This window comes from Microdochium trichocladiopsis (assembly GCF_020744255.1).
Source record: "Microdochium trichocladiopsis strain MPI-CAGE-CH-0230 chromosome Unknown B0I36scaffold_6, whole genome shotgun sequence".
In the NCBI taxonomy this organism is placed as follows: Eukaryota; Fungi; Ascomycota; class Sordariomycetes; order Xylariales; family Microdochiaceae; genus Microdochium; species Microdochium trichocladiopsis.
Window position 1 is genome coordinate 2,869,498 of NW_025763549.1, and position 25,041 is coordinate 2,894,538.

Below are 25,041 nucleotides of genomic sequence, written 5' to 3' on the forward strand. Positions count from 1 at the left end.
ACATGGCGCAAAAAAACATTGCCTTTCACTTTTCCAGAAGTATTCCGACTCGCGCGAAGATAATGTATGATAGTTGATATGAAATGGGACTGATATTGATCATGCCTCGAGCCCAGCGCGCTCTGATTCCGAGTTCCATACGTTACGCCCGTACTTCTTGATGATCTGCTTCTTTGCGGTCTCTCGCGCGTCGCTATCGAGCACAGATAACGGTTCCTCGGTATCAGCCCAAAACACTGTGATCTCCGGCTGGCCATTGACCATTCTCACTCGGATGCGTGAGACCATATATGCCCCAATGTTCGTCGCATCAACACAGATCCCAGAACCGCCACTGTGTTGACACAGTGGCGGATAGTCTCCTTGCAGATGCTTCTCGAGCTCCTGCCACGTCCCATTTAGGGGGAAGGCTGAGATGGGGACCACAGACTCCTCCCAGGTGACATGAACCACTATATGGCCAGTGTCAGGGTCCTTTTGACAGCGAAACTTCTTAACAGTGTAGCTCTGATCGCGAGGCACCATGACTGGGCGTTTGAAAGGATTCCGCCCTCTTTTGCGTCGTTGGGCGTCCGGAAGGGGTCCAGGGTCTTCCCGAGGCCGCTTGTGACGTTTCTCCGTGTTGCCGTTTAAACAAGTTGCTGAGGGGACCAAGGGAGGGCTGCCTAACAGGCGAGTCATGCTCGGATCTTCCGATGCTGGTTCGACTTTTGGGGTCTTGATCTCTCCAAGTCCTGCGTTGATTGGAAAACCTTCTGCTTCTCGCTTGATGTCGCAAGGCGTCTTCGATGGCAGCTGGCTCAAAGCTGTCTGTGTGCGTCCCTCTGTGTGTAATCGATCGCGGTTTCGGAGCTTGTCATCCCTTATCGAGAACGAAAGAGCAGGCTTGCTCGGGGAGGTTGATCTGTTCCGAGACCATCGCGCTCACGTTCTGCACTGGGATCGTCGTGGATGAGCTGGTCGATCGCGGGACGAGTCCCGTGGATGTGAGCTGTCTGGCCAGAAGCGTTTGGGCTGTTGCATTGCTGCCCATTGGAAGACTCCATCTTTCCGGCCGTATGCTGATGATGGCAAGAGGTGGTTGTTGGGAGTTCGAGTGAGTTCACAAGCGCTTTCGAAGTCTGCCGTGATCTTATTGAGTACGCGAGAACCAAAGTCTGCTTGGAGGAAGGATTGTCCGATGGTAATGAATGATGGAAGCAGAAGACTACAGAGAACTGTAGCGGTTGCTGAGAATTGGGGCCAGTGTAATATATAGACCAAGATCACTTGCGAGACCCTTCCACGCCGGTCTCCTGCGGTCTACCCACTCAAGGTGCAGTGCGGTACAGCCCCGGCTTCTCATCTAGGCGCTGCAAAATATGGGCTGGGCCGTGTGCATCTCCCGGTGCTTTGCCATTCAAGCTCGTGCTCGTCGGGTGTGAGGAGTCGTAGGTGCCTCGGCCCGACAGCCAAATCGTGATAGGGAGAAGTGGACGGAGGTTCGATGTTGGTGAGACTCGTCCAGAGGGAAGGTGCCTGTTCGTGGACCATGGAGATGATTCGCGTGCACATGAAGAGGCTGCCCAGGACTTAGGCTTAAGTTTCGCGAAGTATGTTGTGCTCGTTGATGCCAACCGCCTGGTGTGCGTCACTGAAATCTCGCGTCCAACTCATGTGAAGCCCACAGGTCTCCTCAGCCAGAAGTGGACCAACAAGTTAAGCTATGCTGAGGCTAAGAACTGCTCAGATCTTTTGCGCTGCTTGTCGCCTGTGTCGCGACGCGGAGAGCATGAAGCGAGGATAGGCAGGAGAGCTTCCTGGGAGACGACCTTCAAGATGCATGTGCCTTGACGTGCTTTCGTCTTCCAGCAGTCTAACGTACGTACCACAAGACACGCACTGTTACTTGATACCGCTGGTACCTGGTATATTGTGCCTTACAGCTAGCTTTATTGTTGCCTTGTGAATTGTCTTCCTATGGTGTGTGACATGGTCCCTTATCTAGCATCGTCCGCCACGTATTCTATCATCACTGATGAAAGCGGAGGATGTAATGCCTCGCTAGCGCATACTGCTGACGGTGAAAGCCTTGCTGTCTCTTCCTGACGTCATCTGAACCGAGCCAAGATCGAGCACGTAAAGTCTGACTGCGACGCCTTCTCCTCCAGGCACCTTGAGATGATCCCAACGGGGTCTGGCGTTTGGGTCGCCTCGGGGTTCTAGCAAGACCGGCAGCGGGTCCTACTTCGGTTGACTGCTGGTCGCTACCCATCCAGAATCCATGGTGGGCTGTCAAGCAGCAGTGATAGATGAAAAGCCTGTCTTTCATTCGTGGCCGGAAGTGCGCTCTGCCTGCGCTCCGGTGGGAGACACAGAAAGTACTCGTTAATAGTGTCGAGCCAATTGAAACCTGCGAATAGAGCGGCTGCTGCGCCCATATTATGCGAGGTGATTCGCTGCCGAGTGGCAAGAACCTGGGCTACCTTGGCGGAGGAGCACTATTCTCAATAAGGAAACAATGATGATGCAATAGACCAGTCACAACTTTCCTTCCTAATTGGGAAGATCCAACGACTTCAAACTGGAGCAGGGGTAGCTCGCTCCAGCTTCCGAGGAATGCCCTTCGCAGCTCCACAGGCGAGCCCCGCCTATGCGACGGCGAAAGCTTCTGGAGCCAGCCATTCCCGGCTCTACTCGGCTCTACTCCGAGAGCCGGATTTGGCTCAGTTGAAGGCCAGAAGCCCCTGCTTGGCATCCCAACTCGTGGGGTATCAACCTGGCGGACACGGTGAATCTGGTTTGGCGCTATTTCGGCGCAACAAAGCATTATCAATACGGTGTGCACAGGGCTTCTACTTTCTTCACTCTCCATACTGTAACTATTGATGCTTGATGGTACAAGCTTCCTAGCGTTACACCTGGGCCCGAGGTAGTTTCGTGTGACGCCTACGTCTAAAGCAATCCATTGCACTGCCCGAGATACCAAGGAGATGCGACAGACATCATACGTGAGTCCTTTCAGTGGGTTACAGCAGTCTTATCACAAGAGAGTTGGCTAAATGGTTGTCCTCTGTGCAGAGGTTCGTTCGCAGGATTCCTGGGTCGTCAACGATGACCGACCCGGCCACTTTCCGGACCCTGACGAAGTCGACCTCGATGACTATCTTACTGGATCGTATGCGCAATACGACGCAGCACATGGTCCCGGCCACTCTTCACGACCGTCCTTGGGCCAGCGCGCACAAACGAGAAATCCTGGTGACGGTAGGGACTTTATCAGGTCCGGGAACTACAGTGAGCGGACAGGAGGCGCTAGGGGGTTTGGCCGTGCTGACCATCTCTGGCAAGACCTCGACTCTCGTCACATTCCAAATAGCATGTTATCAGGACCAGCCTCGACAAGACCAATCAACTTCAGCAACCTCATAACGTTGGGAACTGGTCGTGCCAGACACGAGCCCGGCTCGCCGGCTACAGAAGACAACGAGTCACAACTAGCATCATGGACACACTTCGCCGGACGTCCGTTCAATCATGATGCCTATACTGACGGGCACGTCGTTCCCGACATTGGAGCACAGGACTTCCGTCTGGATTTCGTGCCAGACTTCAACCAGCGAACTACCAACCTGCAACTGAACAGCGTGCTTAATCATCAGAGCTCCGATCAGAATCGATCCCCCGCTATAGAGTCCATCGCCCGCATCTTAACAATTGGCACGCCCAAATTCCGACGCGGCAGCGATGGCATCTGTGAAGCCGATACAGCCGCTGCTAAAAAGGCCGCTCGACGGCGCGTCGCTGGATCCAGAGTACAGTAACGAGTGCACAATCTGTATAGAAAACATGAAAGCTGGTGACATGGCAACGTTTCTGCCTTGTGATCACTGGTTTCACGACGAGTGTATCTTGCCGTGGCTTGCCGAGCAGCGGACGTGTCCAATCTGCCGAAGCCCCATTTAAGAACGAGCCATTCAGTGCCACAGTGTCGGGCGCCCTTGCAAAGAGCTCTGCGCACCGCTCTGCGTTCCGCAGGACTTCTCCGGGTCTAGCATGTCCAGCACTACTAGATTAGATCTTAGACATACATGAGCGAAGGACTGCGAGTCACCGCTTCTCCGAATACACTCAACAACTTGCAGGTTCATTTGTTAGCTACTTGATCCAGTCAACGTTGATCATATCTACACTAGATCACAGCTCGAATTGGTGAGTGTTTATCCATGAAATGACTTCTCAACTCTTCTTCATCCCCCCAAATGTCTTCGCATCCAGCAAACAAGCAGACCAAACCATAGGCGGCAGTGGCTGGTTCGTCGATTGTCATATCTGTGGGTTCTTGAGCAGTTATGCTGATTTGCTCACAAGTGTTTGTCTCTGCCCAGCCTCTTCTGTGTGTCAGATCCATTTCATGTGCTTGTGCAGAAGTGAGATGTACACCAGCAGACTGCGAAACCCCAATTTCTCGACTGGTGGTCATGGTGCTTGAATTAGCTGCGATTGCCTGGGTTCTCTCACAAAACCCTTTAGAACCATCACGCTGCGCATAATGGTTATAATCGTGAAGCTCAGTCGTCGAAAGTCTCAGGCAGCAACTGCAGACCATGTCATGGATCGTATAGCTCCTCTTCGTTCGCCGAGATCGACTTTTCTCGCATGTCTTGACGTCTTTCTCTCTAAGCTTGTACTGGCAGGGACTTCTGGTGAACGCCAATGATGTTGGCTCCGTCGAAGGTGCTCGGCTAGGACAACACACGTTTGAGCCATTGCACTGACAGTTGTCTTAGTAACTAGACACTTAGTTTGGTAATAGAGCACACTAACCTTAACTTTGCGGGCATGACAAGTGCAGCATGCGCTGAGCCGCTTTCCACTCGATGTGGACGTTTTTCGTAAGCAGGTCATGGCTGAGTAGAAACCAGCTGCCGGGAAGAATCGTTGAGAACGCTAACGCGTACCGCAGGGCCGAAGCGGTACTAGGTACCTTATGGGATTGGAAGATGAAGTGAGGGAAGTGTGGTAATGAGCTTCTGTGTTGCAGAATATCAATGTACGCACTGTTGAGCACCAAGCCAAATCTTTGGACTACCTGTCATGGTGTCAGTGCCATCTTCGATCAACCTCTACTGAGGGGCATTTATCCTTATTATATTGAGCACGGCGAGCTTTGTAGACTTTATGAGCAGTGCCCTACTAAATTGCCTTCACATGTGGAGACTACAATGTTTGCCCTCATGTACATCGTAGCAATATGTCATGCAGCGCCTGACAAGCATGTTCCCGCAAAGACTGCGAATGCAGGGGCGAGGTCCAGCAAACAACCCAAAAAAACAAAGCAAACACAGACAGCGGTGACATTGGTGGTACTTCCACAGTGGTGCTGATGCGATTGATATCGAGCGTGACCTGCCGGATGAGTGCCGCGCTCTGTTTGCTATGGATAGGTCTGAAGTTGATTCTTCGGCATGCTCACTTGTGTATTGTATTGTGCATGTCTACTCATGATCGTGTGCTCCCGCTAGGCACCACTGAAAGCTGCAGACGTGGCATGACCTGAGGAGTGGCCGACAGCCGAGAAACCTTGTTGATCTTAGTCTCATGTACTACTGTGTGTTTGCAGTTTGTGATACATCATACAGCAACATGAGCACCTTCCTCGTATGACAGGAGCCGTCAAATACATGGCGGCCTACATGAGCAGCAGCAACATGTTACGCATCATGCTTCACACTAACAAGGCGGTGCTTCGGAATGACTGGACGAACTAGGTTCGAAGCCTAAGGCTGATGCACGACCAAGATCCTGATAGTGGTGCCCAACTTCCAACATCGGTATTGCGCGAAAGCCAATGGCCGGAGGCCCTCGTGATTGGTGTCAAGATTTGGCTTGGCGGCATGCGCGACGCCGCGTTGTGCATTTAAGCTGCCACAGCGGTGCGTTGCGCGTGCATGCATTCCTGGGATTTCTTGATGCATATTTGTGCAACGCACAGACCAGCACAAAGTTGCGTGCTGCGACCAGCCTTGGTGATCGGGGAGACGGAACAGGGAGAAGTACCTAGGCTTGGTAGTGCGGCAAGGGCCAGAGTACTTGGCACGGCTTCACGGCGGTGCGGAGCCCGTTGTCCCTAGGGCTCGTGGCGGACCTGTGGATGAGCGTACGCTAGTCTCCTTCTGACTGGAAGCAAAACCACACACTGAATCAAGAAGTGGAACTCACCATTCGTCCTGTGATCCAGAAGCCACGAACACCTATTGAGCAAGTAGCTCGGAACCGTTCAGCCGTAGCGATATTGAAACAGGCCCTCCTTCGTCCATGACCACAACTCCTACCATCACCTGATTACCACCAATCGCGATCGACAACACTATCAACGGCCACTGCGGCATCCCATCAGCAACAGACCTCTCAACCTTGCTGGCTCGAGTTTCGGGTGGAAGCCGCAAGTTTGCGACAACGTGCCACCCGAAGACGCCCTGTCATATCTTCAACTCCACGGAGCCAAATTTCCACGAAGTGACAGCGGCATCGGAACCCATTTTTCAGATGACACAGCGTCAACACCAGGACCATCGCGAGGGTAAGTCTCTGCTCCAATTGCAAGACCGCAAGCCGCACCATCACTTGTCGCATCACCATTGTACAATTTGACCATCTCGGTTCCGTCATCAACGACTTCTCAGCGCTCTCGCAAGAGTATCAGCCCGCGCAAACGAGCCTTAGCTTTGCTCCAGACTGATGCCCAGCCTATTGTCTCGCACTCGATGCGCAACATTTGAAAGAACACTGAATGACGATAACATTCAAGACTTGACGAGAAGGCCAGAACCAGCGAGTAGACTCATTGACGTGACTTTGAAGTACTCAATCACGGCTTCGGAGCCTGCTGGTTGACCTCGCCTGGCCCTAAACGTGAGAGAAAGTATGGTGAACTAAGGGTCATCGTGCTTCAAGTATTTCTGGGTGGGGGGGGGGGGGGGGGGGCCGCGTGTCAGCTTTGATGAATCGCATCGTATTGTGATGATCAGAGGCGTTACAGCGAGACGAGCTAGAAAGTGGGATTCTGTGCTAGACTATTTTGGCAGTCTGCGTTGGCACCGTATCTGACTGACGCTGGACCAGGCAGCAGTACTTGCAAAGTTTCAAAGCTGGCCTCGGCTAGGAGATCGCAATCACTAGATCAACCATGTCGAGATCCTTTATCGGGTCCATACTTGCAACCGAAATATCCGATATAGAGCTCAAACAGAATAATTGAGGTAATACCTATAGCAGAGCACAAGCCATGTGCTATAGTAAATAGACATGTATCTTGCACAGTTAAGATCCTGATACCAACTGGACCTAGCTAAAACTCCCTGAGGAGTACACGGAAACTTAAATACTCTCCTGAGCACTTTACCCCTAGGAACTGGATAAAATCCCTGCCATCCCATTCAGCCAAGCAGTCTTGATCGGTTGTAACCCATTTCTGGCGTATGATGACCAGGAATGAGTCTTGATCTCTCCTCTCTATGGCTAGCTCAGCCACCAGTTGCCAGAAAAGCGGTTGTGTGCTTAAAGACTTTACAAGCCTTGAGAGCTGCTGAGCAGGAACCCATTGGTCTAGGGCTTCTTCTCGTGAAACGAAGAGAACATCAAGTTTGGGCCTGTCAGCCATAAGCTGCAGTAGTGGCAGAAGTTGATGAGTTTCTCCGAGGGAGTCGAAGTTCGTGATCTGAAGCTGTAGCTCACTGACGAATTCACAGCGCTGGTACATGGGAACGGCGCTTATTTCGACCCGGTGGTTTGTGTGTCTGAGTATAGGGAGGAACTCCGCGCGATAAAATCTGGAGACCCCCAGCAAAGTAAAAAGACCTTTCGACGGATCTTCTGTGCTGTTGCCGACCCATTTTAGACAGATCGCCATTCCACTACTCGGTAACAAGCAGTCGTAGATCATGTATCGAACCTCTATGCCTGTATTAGTAAGTGAGAAACGTTACACAGATTCGGTCTCTTACCGGGAGGAAGAGCCCACAGAAAAATTCGTCGCTGAGCTGTAATTTCCCGACTAGTTATGGGTGCTGCCATTATGAAGGCTGATTTAGAGACTAAGAATCCCAAGAATAGCAAAAGCTTGAAAGGACCATGTTGTAGTGCCGATAATTTTCAAGCGGGAGACTTGTATCGTAATGGACGGGAAGAGAGTGTTCCCTTATATACATGGACAGAAAGCTTGGCAATACATCTAGTGGTAGTTATCCTCTTCCTGCGTGCGTTCGTATATTAACCCGAATCCTCGCTCATTCGCCCCCGAACCCGCTTGGAGGAAGATTTCGTGATCTGGAAGATGCGCCGGGCACACCATGCACTTTCACGCCCAGAGCATCAAGTTTATCGGCACCCTGGGCCCATGTTATCCTTCAATTCTAAATCACACCGGGGTGTGAAGCAGTGGTATTGGTCTTCTGTAAGCTCGTCGATCGTCAGACAGAGTACCCGAAAACAGTTTGCAAACATGCGACTACGAGCATCATTATGACACTCGATCCTAGCGTCATCAGAGCTTTGAGTGATCCCAACTTGACCACGGAAAAAGCGTTTTCCGACACAATGACATCCCGGTGATCGAGACTCCCTGAAAGCTTACGAAGCCTTTGCTGCTGTGATGAAAGTTATGACCAACTTCGGATGCCGTTCAGCACTTTTTAAGCGGGCTGGATGTTGAGGACTGATCAGGGAGTGTAAGCCCAAGAATATACTTCGATACGACATGCTTCGGCCTAGATCTCATAGGCAGCACCTACAGGCATGCTCGAAAGGAACACTTTCACTCATGGATAACACCACGTCCAGCGCTACACCACATGTGATAGTAGGACCAATATACTTCCTTCACAACCACATATACGATATTTCACGTTAATCATATTTTATTGAGACACGGCTCTTACGCAGTATACTAGAGAAGACGTTCGTTACTAAACCGTGCCATCTGCAAGTCTTTAGACCAATTGTGTCAGGCATGGCCACTTCGCGGACCCAACCGCTAAAATCTGATACCGCGCGGCAAGAAAAGGCTACAGCGACACGGGCCTACCGATGCCGCTTGATAGCCGCCCTCTGAGAAAGGATCCGTGCACGTTGCGACGCAATGAAGGCGTGTAACGAGATAAAAATGATTGCATGCCCCCATCCACGTACAGTGCCGATGATCTCCCAAGATCCGGGTGCGTCGTGAGGCGACCCGATGTGCAGCCAATAGCACAAGGCCCCGAAGTAGTGCTAGACAGCGTGAGCGCCTAATGCGATTGGTCGCTTTAATAGTCGCGCGTTTTGCACTAGAATGTGACACACGGGGCATGGGTGTAGGCGAATGGGACTGGACTTGTGAAGTAGCTGTGATTGGTGTCTCGCGAACATCACGCTGCAGCCTGCATTTCCTGGCCGTCCTGGTCATCACCAGCACGCCATTTACCGAACAGTACCACCACCTCCCCTTTAATGGAGAGCTGGGTGAGACGCTCGCATTAGCCGATCACAGATCTTGTCATTATGCTGCCAAAGGCTGAGAAATTCTAGAATTAAAAAGATTTCAACAGAATATATCACAGTGCCGGCATTTTGCAATCAGATGACTGCTTTGCGAACGAGGCAGACTCGGCGTAGATGTACACGCCGTTATCGGTCTTGATCTTCGAAACGTTGGTGGGCTTCTTGGTACCCAACTCCTTCTGGTCCGACGCAGTCTCTCGCTCGGGCGCTAGGGTCTCTTGCGACGCCGAGAGATCGATAATGGCGTAGAGCTGGTCGGTCAAGGGGGTTAACGAACCCGTCTGGTCGGACACCTCTACGGTCTCGATGACGCCGGGAGCTGGCGCTGGCTCCGGGGAGCTCGGCGTGGCAGTGGCCAGCGCGGTAACATGTTTTCTATGCTATGAATTTACCTCCCGCCATCCTCTTGCTATCGGGGTGTCCGTGAGTCACTCAAAACCATACCCATCATGGATGCCTGCTCCTTGCTCATTCGCCGTCCGAAAAACGCTCAAGACTCTGTTGTAGGAATTCGTCAGATACCCGGAACAAACGATTACACGTGATCTAGAGACTCGAATAACAACGAGATGACCTATCAACTCGTATCCCTCCGCGGGGCGCTCGCTGACGACGACTGGGACGTCTGTCACAGATTCCTTTGTCGCAGAGTTGCCAGGTCCTCGCAGGGCGACGAACAAGCAGAGCCAATATGTGACTAGAAGTCCTAGCAGGGAGCGCTTTGGCTAAATGGTCATATAAAGATCCCCATAATTACAACGATGTCCAAGATCCGTCACTTTCATTTGTTTAGAACGATCAGTGATATGCCCTAAGCCTGGAAATCAGAGGACCGTACTAGATCGGTGTGCAGCAAAGCCTGCCGTGAGCGCGTGAGGTGGCTGTCAAGGATATTCGCCCGTCTATCATTGTGAGCGTGTGTGCAAATGACAGGGTTTCAATCAACTGAGCACCCTTGATGTCCGTTTCTTTTTACAGCGAATCATAAGCCGATTTGTCCTTTATGAAAAAGGAGTCTTAGAGCTCTCATGGTTCAACTCTGAGATATCCCTGCAGATTCGCGAACATCGATCTTTCCAAGACCTGACAGCTCCTTGGTATCCTTTCCTATATGACAGTACAGTGGTGACCATCCGCTTTTCGAAATTAGTTACTATTACCGCACGGACCACCTGGTTGTGGCACACTGGAATGCATACTGTGGCACAGACCCACAACGAGCACCTGTCAATTGACTCATGGTGGGGTACTTTTGCAGTAGTGGCTTCACTCTCTCCTCAGTAATCAAGTAAGCCCGGTATGATCCCTAAATTGTGGCACACTAGGGACGACTGTGTGCGTACATCATCGGCCACAAAGGCTATTCAACTGACAAGAAAGCAGCAATTCCACCAGCGGCTCGTGACGTTGAATTGAAATCATGAGCAAATGCGGTACATAATATGATATCCTGCTGACTTTTCTACTTCCCATGAAAACCTAGGACCCGCTTCAATTTGTCTCGTCGTCTCGTCTTCGACGCATTGGGTTGTGTTGAATCTGCCGAATGTTGGTCATCATTCGAAGACGTCCCAGCTTCAAAGGCCACATTCGTAAGCTCGAGAGTCTGTCGCGCTGATTGGACAGCCGGATGCGATGGCCCGAGAAGCTTCTCAAGAGCATCGTGAGCACGTTGATAATATTGCCGGGCTTCGCTCACACGGTTCTGTTCTGAGCGTAAAGATCCCAGGTTCGAAAGGGTGTTAACCGCTGGTCGGTATGTCGTGACATTTTCCGATCCTACGGCTTCTCGTATCCATCGAGCGCCCGTAGGTACAGCTTCTCGGCCTCGTCCAGCTTCCCCTGATCGGAGTAAAGGATCCCAAGGTTGTTCACTGTGTCGAGTGTCGATGTATGCTCTGGTCCAAGTACCTTCTCTTTCCCATGAAGCGCCCGTAAGTACATCTTCTCGGCCTCGCCCAGCTTCCCCAGGTCGGCGAAAAGATTACCCAGAGAATGGAAAGCCCAGTCTAGAGGAAAGTTGCTCTCCTGTACTGTTGAACAAGACCGGATCGCATGCGGCAGCAGTCGCTTCTGAAGCAGCCAATATTCAGCTTCTTCGTTTGATGGAACCTGCGATGCCACGCTCTCAACTGCAAGCTTGTTTAAGCAGCCGTCCCACTCCTCGTTCAAAACATGACTCGTCCAAGAATGCAGACAACCATGTATACTATATCCCTGTGGCTCCTGGAACATAGCTGTAGGTTCGACAAGGCCGTAGTCGTGGAGTACGCCCATCGCGTCGTTGAAGTCGAGCTCTTCTGAAAGCTGCTCCATCCATGCAGGACCGGTCTCGCTTCTCGCCCGAAGAAGACCGAACCATATGTCTTCGTTGTTGAAGTAGGCCCACCAACGGAGCAGATGAGCCGCAAGTGGGTTCTGTGCCTGAACCTGCTTATATGACAACTGCCATGTTGAACTTAATGTACGATCTGCATAGGATCCGAGATGCAGGTCCCCGGTAACTCTTGCCCAAGATGCCTGGTAGTAGCGAAGATAGTCGCATATGCTGACCCGGACGCGCTTCAAATATGCTCCGGCCGTAGCTAGAGCGAGAGGAAGCCCGTCCAGCACTCGTACAAGTTCTTGTGCATCACCATCTGGAACACCATTAGTCGTCGAATATGAACTGCCTCGAGACACTTACCATCTTGTAAGTCGTTTCGGCCTGATGCCTTCGACAGTATTTGCATGCTTTCGTCTTCGGATTTGAGTTTCTCGACTCGGATGTGATCACCCATGTCGATTTGCGACAGCCGTGTTGTGATCACTACTGAGCCCTGATCTGCCATTGGGAGAAACTGGTGTATGTCGACCGCGGCCTCGGTTTTCCGTCCTGGGAGCTTTGGATTGTCGTAGTTATCATACACAATGAGCCATCTGGTGTTGCCGAGCAAGCTGAGCCACGCTTTCACGGCCTGCACAAGCTTGCCGTGGTCTTGCTGCAGGTTCAGTCCCTTGAGGCTGCCGACGTCGGCATGCTGTTCGAGGATCTGCGATGCGATCCTAGCAAAGCTCTGCTGAATGGATGCTTCGTCCTTGACATTGAGCCAGAAGATGGCCGAGTACTCGTCCCGATATCGACTGATATAAGTCGCAGCGAGCTGTGTCTTGCCGATGCCGCCTAGACCGTGGAGTACGACAATGCGACGGCTCCCATCCGAGCACAGCATCCTCCGCATCTCGGCTACTTCTGCATCTCTTGCCACAAAATGTGGAGTCTCGGGAATGCCAGAACGACTGAAGCTGATTAAAAAGTTGTGGTGAGCGCCTAAGTGCGTTAGTCAAGATGAATCCTCTTTCGCTGAGCTGTATCTTACCTTTCACTGATTTCTGGACCTCTTCTCGCAATCTCTTCTGTGCGTTTTCGCGACCCTCGCCATAGATGAGTGGCATGTGGACGCCAAATATTCCAAGCAGCGAGTACGCCATGTCTTCCTCATACTTCGTTTTCCGATTGCGTGCCCAAGCCTCGCGTTCGGAAGTCGTAAAGTCGGATAATGGTGTACCCCGTAGCGCCTTTGCAGGGACACCTGTGACGTCGCGTACGGCAGCCTCCAGCGACCTCTTGTCGCCCAAGAAAACACCTTCCTTTGAGTAAAACTCGACAATCTGTGGGGCTATGAGCTCTTGAAGTGTCCAGCCGCGCGTAAACCACCGACTACCTCGAAAAGCGGCATCCCACAATGCCACACCTGGCTGCTGACTGGACGTCGCAGAACAGGAGTCAGACAAGAAACGTCGGAGAGGAACACGTAGCATCGCTGCGCGCCACGGTACCACTTGAACATGCTATTGATTGCAGTTTGGAGTTCGATGGCGTCTGATTTGTCGATACAACAAGAGTCTACCCAGAAATGCTGCAGGCCATGTCGCTGGGCCTGGTCGGCGCAGAACTTGGTCTTCGCGTAGCCGTCTTTCTTGTGCCAGTCGTTTGGAGTCGTTTTGACATCGTTGTAGATGACTTCGTCGGTGCCCCAGGTATGGGAAAGAATTGCATAGGGGGGTATGCCATCAGCGCGCAGATCGGCGGTGAGGGTGTAGTTGCTGGCGTTGCCTCGTTGCAGGAGCCGCATTGTAGAGTAATAACCGATGGGATTAAAGGTTCCTGTTCAGAGTAGAGGACCCGGACGCCGAACATCACGCGTGATAGTTAAACGGGATGCAGAATGCAACATGATCACAGTAAGATGTTGGGCGGCCTCAGCTCTTGCGTCAGCCCGAAAGTGCGGGGTAAGGAGGGGTTTCGATATGACATTTACATGGCAAGGCAGACTCGTTACTCGCTTGTACAACGTAGGAGCTCAGAGTCAGTGCGTCAAACGTACATGCGGCTTCTCCTGATTGCAAAGGTTTGGCTTCCCCGCGTAAGGAGAGGCTGGCCATGATGCGAAGTTTTGGTCGTACGCCACAACATGAAAGCGGTAGTGTATGTGCATGTAGAATATATGATCGCATTGAAGTTGTCCCACATACAGTGAACAGATGCGAAGAGGTCTTTGTTCTTTGCATTATGTCGAAAGCGTCATAATCTGCCGTCGCTCTGCGATAGGCAAGGCGAAGATTGCTCGACGATCGGCCAGAGTCACCACTACAGATACAGTACAGTACAAGCTGCACGACGAACAAACAATCCTTCGTTAGTGCCAGCCGCTGCACGTGACGGTGCAATCCACTTTTGGAGCTACTGGCTATGGGTGTCAGTACAGTGTGATGTACAGTACACAGATGTCACTGGTTCGTGCGGAGTTGTTCTATGATGCCAGAGTAGCGGACACAGTTCGCGGTCACTACTGTAAGGCAAAGTTTAGCCAACTATTCGCGATGGTCTCCATTGCAAATGGGGTGACGAAAAAACAGTCCACTGCTGCATTTCGTGCTGCAATCCACTTTTGGAGGGTACTTCATCTCGGACAGCCTGCACAGTGTAAGCCAAAATGTGCCATAGTCGCAAGGCCCGTGCGGGAACATCAACTAAAGTCTGGAAAGCGGATACAGTCGGATTCGAAATCGGTGTCCGTGTTGGTCATGCCAAAATAGTTCTGCGCATGGACCCTCTGATCTTGGCATTCCACCTTAAACGGCGGAGAAAGGGAGACCCTTTGGGAAGGTGGGGTAAACGACAGCCAAATCGTGCTCCGTAATCAGTACAGCCTGATTCGAAATCGGTGTCCACCTTCCCCGAAGCAGAGATTCTATGCGCACGGACCATCCAGTCTTGGCAGCATCCGGTACAGGAGTGGACAAATGTGACGCACAGGTGGGGACATCTTAGACAGCCGGTTTGTGCTCCAACGTCATTTGTGGCCTAGTTTGGAGTCTTCATGTATTGCATTAACGAGTTGACTACAAAATCGGGTCATGCAAACAAACCTTCCGGCACTTGTTACGAATTGAACAAATCTCCCTCCTCGGGTTCTACAGCGGAGGTCAAAGTTGGTGTCCGCTTCCCACACCTTTTGACTTTTCCAAGACAATAGGGTATGGGTGACGACACAGTGCTAGCTGTTGTGGGGCTTGCGCCTCTGAAGTAGAGGTCTTTGCCCCTTCGAGGCTTTGCGCCTCTTGAAGGGTCGACGACTGACTGATGACTGTTGCCAAGACCCAGGAGTGAAAACTGCTTTGCCGGAAATCTGCCAGCCCACAAAGCGAGTATATTTGGGCAGAGCGAAATAGCAATCACGGTTCACGGGCTACTCGGGACTCTGGGGTGCCTAGGTCAGTGAAAGCTGATAGAGTGTAGCTCATCATTGACCGGCTGGAATCAAGTGCAGAAGACTGAATTATCTGGCCACTACGTATACGACGCCTACAGGCAATGATGATGCTCCAGGAGCTGCACAGGCACAAGCGTTGTCTCAAAATGATTCCATGATCGAGAACGAGAATGAGGCAGATTGAGAAATATACCCGTCGTTTTGAACGAGACGTCGACCAAATATTCTTCAGCGTCCAAGTAACATGTTCAGACGCAATATGTGTCATTCCAGAAGAGGAATTGTCACCCGTCAAAGTCCGGTACCACTGTCCCATTGCCTGTCACTGATAGCTTCTCGACATCTGGTGGCTACTGAAGACGGCCAACTGAAGTTCCGTGACAGCACGTTCATCTTGTGCAGCCAGATCAATATCTCCCCTGCAAGTCAGCATTTTGACTACCGAATCTTGTCCTTACGCAGCCGCTGAGAAGAGCGTTTCCTAAATACCGGAGGCCGTGGCGGCACCAATATCCAGAAGCACCTCCACAACAGCTCCATGGCCTTTTCTGGTCGCCCATGAAAGCAGCATTCGACCGTTGATGTCGACAGAGCTGAATTCGATTCGGCCTGTATGGATAAGGAGCTTGACAACTGCGTGATAACCATGAGCGTCAGTCCAAGAAAGGAGCATCCGGCCAAATTTATCTTAATTATCGACATTGACCTGGTCCATGCCGCAAGGGAGCTTGGCATCCTGGGGATAACCATGCTCGTCAGGCAAGGATAGGGGTGTTTGACCAAAGTCGTCGTCCTTGACGTTGACGTCCGCCCCGTTGGCCAAGAGAAGCTTGACAATGTCGTCGTGGCCTCCATCTGAGGCAGCCTGCAGAGCGTTGCCGTAGTGGCCACCCTGCGCGTTGACGTCCGCCCCCTTCTCTAGGAGCAGCTTGACAGTGTCGGCGTGGCCTCCAGCTGAGGCAGCCTGTAGAGCGTTGCCGTAGTAGCCACCGGGCGCTTGAATATCTGCCCCCTGCTCCAGGAGCGACGTCGCAGTTCCGGATAGACCCCCAAAGCAAGCGTAGTACAAACGCGATCCTTTTGGAGGTCCAGGATTATCATCCCAATATGTATCCTGCTGGTATAGCCGGCACCATCTCTGAAAGGTCGCCTCCCCTTGAAGGAATCTTACGCTCGCTTCCAACACACTCCCAGCGGTTTCGGCAGCAGCAGCAAAGCCAGTCCACACCTGTGCTGCGAATCGCGCCATCGGGAACTGCTGCCTGATCTCAGCGTCGCTGCCTTCGATGTCCGCGAGATATGCTAGGCAGGTCATCGCAATAGTGATGCTGGCACTCGGCAGCTTGATCTGCTGAATACCTAGTAGGTACTCCTTGACCGAAAAATGTGAGAGATGAAGCTCGTCGACGTCAGCGTGGACGATGACCACCAAACCTGGGCAGTACCTCAACACGTCAGTCTCGCGGAACAATCGACTCCTGACGTTAAAGCCGGCGATCTCCCCTTCGATCTGTGTTGCTAGTACTTCCACAGCCTCCGCCAGCCGAAGTGGCCGCTTAGAGTGCACCAAGAATTGTAGAAGACGAAGTGCGTCGTGTTTAAGCTCCGCCGGGATGACTTCAAGCATTCGCCCATATGTCTCGTTAAGGTCGTGCGCCAGGCTTGCAAGTGCTCGCTCCACCGCCGTCTCATGAAGACACTGCGCAAGGCTTTCCAACTGACAGAAAGCCCATCGGAACCTGTATTATGTCAGTATGTCAGGCCCAACCCGGGGATAAAATAGGCAGCTTACATGCCATCGGCCCCGTCCCCAACTTTGCTTTGGATCTGTTTGAGGAGGCCCTGCGACAGATACTTGCTTCGGAACTCGTGGCGTTCCACAAGCTGTGCTGCGACATAGGATCGAATGTCCCCGTCCACCGCGTGCTTATCTAATTTCAAGCAATTTCCCTCCCCCATCAGCTCGGGCATGCTGCATCGAAAGTCCGGTTCAGGACGACTGGTGCAGATCAGCTGAACGTGCCTCGATTCCAGTCTAGAAGCAATGTCCTTAATCCCGGAGACGAGTTCGCCCCTCGTGGTTGATTCGTCCAGGGCGTCTAGGATGATGACCACCCTTTCGTGGCTCGCGAGCATCTTGCAAACGACGTGCAGCAGCGTCTCCCTAGTCAGCTGGTTGCGGCCGTCGTGATGCGTCCCGTACAACGCGTCTAAATGCATTGCACACTTAGCCGTGGTCCGGTACAACTGGAAGGCAAGTGACCGCAGCATTCCGTCCACAGTCTGCTTCGAGGTGTCGCTGAACCATGGCACTACTTCCTTGTGTTCCAGGCTATCAATGCAATCATGTTGGCTTATAATATCTTCTGCCTCAAGAAAGCCCCGTGGACTCACAACATTGGCTGTACGTCGATCATTTCTAATACCTTGCTTAATTACGCTAATATCGACGACTGCGTGTGCCGTGCCAATTCCTTTTCTTGAATAAAGAGCTCCATGTGAGCAGTTTTGAATGCGAATTTGTTGCCGTCACAAACTGCAGCAATGTGTGCGTGGTCAGTTTGTGCCTGCAATCTAGAGGCTGGCTTTGAGGCTTACCACTTGGGTCCCTTTTCTCTTCGATCCAGGTTGATGCCTGCCTGCATTGCCACAGTCTGTCTGTGCCTGACGATGTACTCTTCCGTGCAATACCACGAAGGTGGAAGACTGGCGGGTTGTCAAGGAAGACGCAACCAAGGCTTTCCAGGGCTGTGTAGCTGTCAGTCGTTTGGAAATTGTCAATCTGCTTCGGGGCAGCCGCCTACCTCGGATACATTCCTCGGTCCTCAGGCGCTCTTCCTCAGCAAGCCAAGCTTGCCAAGCCCCTTCGTCGTCGATGTTGGTTGTCCTTGGCGCTGGAGAGGGCACGTCAAATCCCAACAGCGGGCCGCAAGACTGCTTCGTTTGTGCTGCAAGAGTACTTTGTCCATATGGGATGCTGAAAACATCCAGAGCACGTGTAGCAAGAACGTGCACTGTATTACAACTATCTCTGGCATTCGGCTGCCAAATGTCTGGGAGTAGTTAGTGATCAACATCTAGTGAGCTGTGGGACTTGCAACTGACAACAGTCTCAATGGCGCGGGCTAGTAAATCGCTCAGTGCTGTGCTGTACTCGGCTGCGGTAGCCAGTTCTGAATGCCGGCTGCCGACGGCCGCGGTAGCGAAGAGCAGCATCCAAGAGAGTTTTGGAGCTTCAAGCCTCGATGGATGAAGGAAAGGGAACTGCCATGCAAAGTACTCAAAGTAAAGCTCGACAAAGGCGTGCAGGGTGCGCGTCGGAATAGTGTTAGGCGGTTGGCCCAACTGCTGGCTCGCATAAAACCGGTGAAGGCCCTCCACTGCTTTTATAGGAATGTTTGATATGTGATCAAACATTTCTGTCTCGACCATTTGAGTTTCATCTGGTTGCGGCTTGGGAAACGAGGCACAAGGCTTTGTGTAGCCGCCGCAGATATTCTCAGGCTTGAGATGAAGTGAGGATGATGTTGGGGAACGCGTCTGGGGGGATGGTCTCTTGTCTGTGGCGGGTTCGACAAAATTGGGTGCCTCTGCTACCTGTCGAGCCAAAGACTCAAGACCTGGAGAGTACGTCATAGTTGGCATATCGAATGGCGACGGGACGTCGAATATAAAATCCAGGCCCTCCATGGGCCATGAGTAGGGGAAGCTGGCCATGGGAGGATTCCATGTTAGATTGTCGAGGTCACCGGTCACCGAGAACGCGTCAGTGGGCATTGGGTCTTGCAGCCATTGTGTATGATCCGGGGTCTGAGGATGATTATGCAAATCTTGAGCTAGGATGGACGGCACGGCGGCAAAATTCTGGATAGCCACGCCACTCGTGTGCTCGCTGAAACCTGGCCGTGTCGGAGAGACGACGACGTTAGCTGATGTCTCATCAAGGCTTGACTCGGGCTGCGAGGTCATGCGATCCGGCAATGAGCTGTATGTACATTGCGAGCGGCGAAGCACGCATCGCGAGCACGGCAAGCATGCTGTCTCGTAAAGTGGCCCGGCGGGGTCTCATGACTTCCCTTTCTGGCCTGCAAAGGGCTCTACACCTAGGGATATATATCATGCATTCGGGCGTCTTCAATGTGCTTTCTGGGGGTGGAAAATATCGAATGTGCACCCACGGCCTGCGCCATCACCTCGAAACTCGTCATTAATCACCTTTCCCCAGACATAGACATGGCACCACTCAAGGTTGCCATCGTCGGCGGCGGCATGGCAGGCGCTAATCTGGCCAATGGGCTAATAAACCAATCTTCCGATCTCGTCCAAGTAACCGTCTACGAACGCGCTGTCGAGAGTGACGCCCACGGAGGCTACCAAATCCGCCTGGGAGCGCTGGCTCTCGCTGGCTTTCGCGCCTGTCTGACACCGAAACAGTTCGGGGATCTCTTGCTGCTCTTTGGGCAGTCTAGTGGCGCCGCGCTATCTGCGCCCTGCATCTTCAATCCTTCCGACATGCGCGTCCTGGTCGACCTGAGCACGGCACCGACCTATGAGAAGAGCGCGCCAATCTCGCGCATCCGGCTCCGCGACTATCTGCAGGAGCCGCTCAAAGAAAAGGGCGTCATCAAGTATGGCATGAAGTGCACGAGGTACGAGATCCTCAAGGGCAGCAAGCCCGGGCGCAGTCATGTGCGCGTGCATTTTGCCGACGGCACGCATGACGACTCCGACATCCTCATTGCAGCCGAGGGCAGCGGTAGCAAGATCAACAAGCAGATTGGCCTAGATAATATTGTCGAACGGGCCCTCCCTGGCGGAGATCTACTACTCGGCAAATGCAACCTCTCGTGGGACGTCCTGCTCTCGCTGCCCAAGGGACTACTCGAAAAGGGCTCAATCTACACAAGCAACTCAGTGGGAACCATCTTTGCTGCAGCCTATCTCCCGCCGAGTCTCAGCACCCCCGAGCGGCGCGAGGCGGTCAGTGGGTCAGTCAGCGGCTGGGACAAGCCACTCCGATATGACGAGCAGCAGGCGTCGATGTACCTTATCGTCGGGTGGGCCACCGATGAACTCAGCAAGGATTTCGGTTCACAGCCCGACAAGAAAGCCTATTTGCGACAGAAATTGGCCGGAGCCGGCTTTCACCCGGAGTTCCACAAGCTCGTCGATACCGTCGACGAAGATGAGTTCGTCACAACACCATCTCGATCCTCCAAGCTCAACACGCGTGTGGACTGGAGGCGACGCCTTATAGCTAGCGGTGACCATGAGCTAGAAATTGCGAATCCTCGGGTGTGGCTGATCGGAGATTCGATCCATGTGATGCTCCCGTCCAGAGGCATGGGTGCCAACAACGCCCTGTGCGATACCGCCGACGCACTGCCGCCGCTTCTGCAACTGGCAGAACAGCATTCCTCTGCTGGTTTCATCACAGATGACGAGGTCTCTAGGCAGCTGGCCAAGTATGAGCAGGTCATGGTTCCAAGAGCCTTTGGATGGGTCAAGAAGAGTATGAATCAAAAGGTAAGTGTCAGTTTTCAGAGTGCCGGGCCCCGTCGAAAACCCCTCCAGCTAACACGGTAACAACAGCTACCCGACCTGGAAAGCACGAAGGGTAAGATGATTATCGTCGTGCTGCGAGTCGGCATATTCTTCCAGAACTTCATCATGGGGACTCTAAAGCTCATTGGCTGGCAGCAAAAGGACGATGCCCCCGAATTTGCTTAGGTTGGATCTGAAACAGGTTATTACACAGATAGCCACAGGGTTGAGTTTGTCTTCAAGCGGAACCAAATTGCGTCAACACATTAGACTGTCATTCAAATAGCTGTTTCCTTTTTCTTTCTGTAAGTTGGAGACCCCCCTGGCGACCACCCCCCATCACGACCAGGGGTCGCGTCGCGACGCGACTCAACACCCCACCATACATTTCTTCATATATAACCGTTGCCTCGCGTCGGGACGCGTCCATTCCACCACTATTCTGCTCCCCAGAAATGAGGCTATCACCATGGTGCCAAAACACTACAAAAAGCGCGCCCTGCGCGCTCTCAACGACGTTGAGGATGGCATGTCGGTCCAGGGCGCTGCAGAAAAGAACGACATCGACAGGTGCTACCTGCGTCGTCGGATCCTAGGCACGCCGACTGCCCTCCAGAGTTATCAGGTGCGGCAGACCCTCTCCGTCACACAAGAGGCTTATTTGGTCCGTTGGGCTCTTGATCAGGCGGCAATCGGCTATGCGGCGCCGTTAAAGCAATTTAAGCACTTCGCGATGCGTCTCCTCGCTCTGGAGGGCATGCCGCAGAAGCTCGGTCGACGATGGTACGAACGATTCCTCCGCCGCCACCCCGAGATCCGAACCTCTAAGTCACGACTTATCGAGTACAAACGGTATAACGGCGCCTGCAAGGCCAATATCGACATCTTCTTCGAGCGACTGACGTCATTGAACGCCAAAAAACTACGGCCCGAGAACATCTGGAACGTCGACGAGTGTGGAGTGGCGGAGGGCCTCGGTCACAATAGCTTTGTGGTCCCCGATGCCCTCCGCGACTTCACATTGAAAAAGGACGGCGCGCGGAGGACGTGGATAACGATAATTGAGGCTATCTCTGCCAGCGGCGCGTTCATCCCTCCACTGGTGATCTTCAAGGGCCAGTCTGTACAGCAACAGTGGTTTCCTGACGTCAACCTCACCAAGTGGCAGAAGTGGCATTTCGAGACATCTCCGAACGGTTGGACCAGCAATGACATTGCCTTGAAATGGCTCAAAGAGCTGTTTATTCCGCATACGAAGCCGGCAGACCCTGAGGAATGGCGATGCCTGATTCTAGATGGCCACAAGTCCCATTCAACCGTCGAATTTATGTCAGAATGCTTCACCAATAAGATCTGGCTGTTGTTCCTTCCGGCGCACACATCACATGTGCTTCAGCCACTAGATGTTGGGGTGTTCTCTGCGGTAAAGCACTGCTACCGCGAGTCGGTGGCAGAGGTTGCATGTGCTACTATGAATGAGACCCCAGGTAAGCGAGAGTTCCTTGAAGCATATCATCTTGCTCGCGAGAAAAAACTGAACAAGAAGAACATCACCGCAGGCTTCAAAGGCACCGGGGTGTGGCCGTAGAATAAGTTGAAACCTATGGGGTCCCGGTGGGTTGTACACCCTGAGGAGGATGTGCCTACGACCGCCCAAAATCGACCCAAAACAGCCATTTCCGAGCCCGATTTTTGGACGCCAATATGCGCAGTTGACGTCAAAACACCAAAAACATCTCGCGATGTGCATCAATTGCATATGGCGCTGATGCGCTGCGAAGGAGCGCTGGGGACGGCGACGTGCAGGAAGCTGTTCAACAAGGTGGCGAAGGCACTTGACACTTCAAACATTGTTACACCACCGCAGAGCATGAAAAAGGACGTCTGCAAGCTGCATTAGAGGCTACAAGGCCTACCAAGCGCCGCAAAGTCGATCTAGACCCCAATAAGGAGTTTATTACCATAGTTGAGGTCGAGCGCGCAAAGAGGCAGGTGCGGCGCGAGTTGGGCTCAGACGCCAGCACAGACGACGACAGCGACAGCAGCGATAGCGTCGTGGAGGTGATTGAAGGAGATAGCGACGTAGAGAGTTGCATAGAAGTGCAGGACAATTGATTTGAAGGCAATTGAACGAGTGGTTGTTGTTTTATTGCAGAGTGACTGTGAGGTTGACGATGCCTTCATGTGTAGCGGAGGTGGTGGTCGTGGAGGGGGGTGGTCGCCAGGGGGGTCTCCAACTTATATCTCCGGTTAAGCGCTTCGATTGAGTCCATTTAACTTATCTCTGGTGTTTTTGCCGGGATGAACAAATTAACCCGTGCTCAATTTGCTATGGTCCCTAGCACTCAGACCTGCAGTGCGTCTGACTGCCATCAGTCACTCGTTGTGGCTGGCATAAAATACATCACGACAGCTTCTGCTCCTCGAGCGCTTCAATGCCGCGTCTAGTCTCCTGCCGCTTCTCCCAGCGATTATGTAGCCAGTACCCCGTGGTAAGAAACGCCCAGCACCCAATGACAAAGAAGAAATTGACAATGTAGCCCTTCTTCCACTGTGGGGCTTCGATCTGGGGAAACACGAGAAGTGGGTAAAAGGAATTTACGGCGAACCCAAGAGTCTGTCGGTGAGACGTGTCAGTACACGCTTTGGAATGCAGAATGGAGCACTTACAATCATGCTGCCATTAAAGAAGGCGCGGGCTTCGGCAGAATCTTTGAGCCAAAGGTTGACTGTCGGCACGAGGATCGGCGTGACGCAAGCCGTTGTGCCAAAGAGATAGAAGCAGGCGAACTTGAGCGCATTCGGGATGAACCACACAATCATGCAGACGTTGGCGAACATCACAATCGCAATGACAACCTGGAAGATAGCCCAAGTCGGGTAGACCATGCACAGGCCCGTAGCAAGAAGTGTCGCGACAACGGAGACGCCTTGCGCGCCGGTGGGCAGGGTATTGATCTGCTGCACGGTGTAGGTTCCGTGCTTGGCGGTCTCGTCTTTGAGCCAGAGCGCCATTTGGCCGTGTGGGTAGGCGCCCGAGAGGAAGAGGATATAAGCCATGACGCCGACATACCAGTGCCAATGGCAGAAAACACGCCTGAGGAGGGCCTTGCCAATCTTCTTGGGCGCCTTGACGCCAGCCTCCCGCATGCGTAGGCGGCCGAGCTCAAGTTCTTTCTCGGTCATCCACCAGATCTTTTTGCTCGCAGGCATGCCGGGGAAGATGAAGAAGCCCAAGATCGAGAGGGGCAGGGAGATGCAGCCGTCGATGATGAAGAGCCATCTCCAGCCTGACATACCATGGATGCCGTTGAGGTTGGTATATGCAGCTGCTTGAAGGTAGCCGCCAAACATGACGCCGATGTTGTTTGATCTGAGACGAGGTCAGTGCTTGACCGGGCATTTCATGTGTTTGGGGGCCGTAATTACTTACACGTACCACAAGCCGGCACGCTTGAAGAGCTCCTCGGGTTTATACCAAGATGCGAGAATGAAGAGGCTCCCCGATGCAACTGGGGTCTCGAGGACGCCGAGCAGAAATCGTGTCCCATAGATCTGCGGGGCACTCTGAAGCCTTGACTGTGCAAAGGTCAAGCAACTCCACATGACCTCGCAGGTGGGCAAGAACCAGCGCGTGTACTGCGGTCTCGAGAGGAAGAGCATTGCCGGGATCTGTGTAATGACGTAGCCTATGTTGTAGAACATTGGGAACATGGAGTATCTGGATGCCGAGGTCAGTGATTCCGCGAGCGGCTAGAAGATGCTTGTGGTTTGGCTCACTCGTTGCCGTACAGTCTCAGCTCCTCCTTCATGCCAGACACATACGCCGAGTTGATGTTACTCTGGTCAAGCCATTTCAGGAAGAAGGCGATGCTCGTAAAAGTCAAAAGGTATGCGTCAATCTTGCGGAGGAACTTGCGTTCGTCCTCCGGATAGTGCGAGGGGTACCATTCGAAGATGTACATCCAGGCAATCCACAGTGACCTCTTTGGCGCCTCCTTGAGGTTGCGATTCGCCGGGAGATTTGTCTCGGGCTCATCCGGGGTAGTGGCGACATCGGCACCAGCGATTTGCTTTGCTGATGCCTGCTGGTGCTCGCGAGGCTGCTCGAGCCCAGTACTTGGGAGGGTAGTCATGGCTAGCGGAGGATGAGATCTGGCTCAGCTGGTTCGCGAGTCAGACAGAGCAGAATCCCGCAGATACGGCAGCTTCTTAAACTTCA

General features: G+C 52.7%; 8 protein-coding genes across 8 annotated transcripts; 2 read left to right on the forward strand and 6 right to left on the reverse strand.

Moving 5' to 3' along the window:
• Positions 1–99: 99 nt before the first annotated feature.
• Positions 100–525, reverse strand: B0I36DRAFT_364211 (uncharacterized protein; the record flags this gene model as incomplete). The annotated part of the gene is made up of 1 exon (XM_046158929.1): positions 100–525. One exon carries the CDS (start codon positions 523–525, stop codon positions 100–102), a length of 426 nt encoding a protein of 141 aa, XP_046012010.1.
• Positions 526–3,041: 2,516 nt separating this feature from the next.
• B0I36DRAFT_350549 (uncharacterized protein) lies at positions 3,042–3,803 on the forward strand (the record flags this gene model as incomplete). The annotated part of the gene is made up of 1 exon (XM_046156913.1): positions 3,042–3,803. One exon carries the CDS (start codon positions 3,042–3,044, stop codon positions 3,801–3,803), a length of 762 nt encoding a protein of 253 aa, XP_046012011.1.
• Positions 3,804–9,572: 5,769 nt separating this feature from the next.
• On the reverse strand, positions 9,573–10,304 carry B0I36DRAFT_350550 (uncharacterized protein; the record flags this gene model as incomplete). Its single annotated transcript, XM_046156914.1, is given in 4 exon segments — positions 9,573–9,894; positions 9,912–9,928; positions 10,059–10,244; positions 10,299–10,304. 4 exon segments carry the CDS (start codon positions 10,302–10,304, stop codon positions 9,573–9,575), a joined length of 531 nt encoding a protein of 176 aa, XP_046012012.1.
• Positions 10,305–11,298: 994 nt separating this feature from the next.
• On the reverse strand, positions 11,299–13,634 carry B0I36DRAFT_375085 (kinesin light chain 1; the record flags this gene model as incomplete). Its single annotated transcript, XM_046160334.1, has 4 exons — positions 11,299–12,158; positions 12,206–12,829; positions 12,879–13,257; positions 13,299–13,634. 4 exons carry the CDS (start codon positions 13,632–13,634, stop codon positions 11,299–11,301), a joined length of 2,199 nt encoding a protein of 732 aa, XP_046012013.1.
• A 2,122-nt stretch (positions 13,635–15,756) lies between these two features.
• Positions 15,757–15,954, reverse strand: B0I36DRAFT_244187 (uncharacterized protein; the record flags this gene model as incomplete). The annotated part of the gene is made up of 1 exon (XM_046150038.1): positions 15,757–15,954. A coding segment is annotated over one exon (198 nt), but the record flags the coding sequence as incomplete, so codon positions are not given.
• Positions 15,955–15,963: 9 nt separating this feature from the next.
• B0I36DRAFT_244780 (uncharacterized protein) lies at positions 15,964–17,579 on the reverse strand (the record flags this gene model as incomplete). Its single annotated transcript, XM_046150090.1, has 2 exons — positions 15,964–17,014; positions 17,068–17,579. Coding segments are annotated over 2 exons (1,563 nt in total), but the record flags the coding sequence as incomplete, so codon positions are not given.
• Positions 17,580–19,508: 1,929 nt separating this feature from the next.
• B0I36DRAFT_244269 (uncharacterized protein) lies at positions 19,509–21,005 on the forward strand (the record flags this gene model as incomplete). The annotated part of the gene is made up of 2 exons (XM_046150042.1): positions 19,509–20,801; positions 20,868–21,005. The coding sequence occupies 2 exons, from the start codon at positions 19,509–19,511 to the stop codon at positions 21,003–21,005; spliced, it is 1,431 nt and encodes a 476-aa protein (XP_046012016.1).
• A 2,129-nt stretch (positions 21,006–23,134) lies between these two features.
• On the reverse strand, positions 23,135–24,955 carry B0I36DRAFT_432391 (vitamin H transporter; the record flags this gene model as incomplete). Its single annotated transcript, XM_046162618.1, has 4 exons — positions 23,135–23,436; positions 23,490–24,192; positions 24,253–24,540; positions 24,600–24,955. The coding sequence occupies 4 exons, from the start codon at positions 24,953–24,955 to the stop codon at positions 23,224–23,226; spliced, it is 1,560 nt and encodes a 519-aa protein (XP_046012017.1). The 3' UTR covers positions 23,135–23,223.
• Between the last annotated feature and the right edge of the window lie 86 nt (positions 24,956–25,041).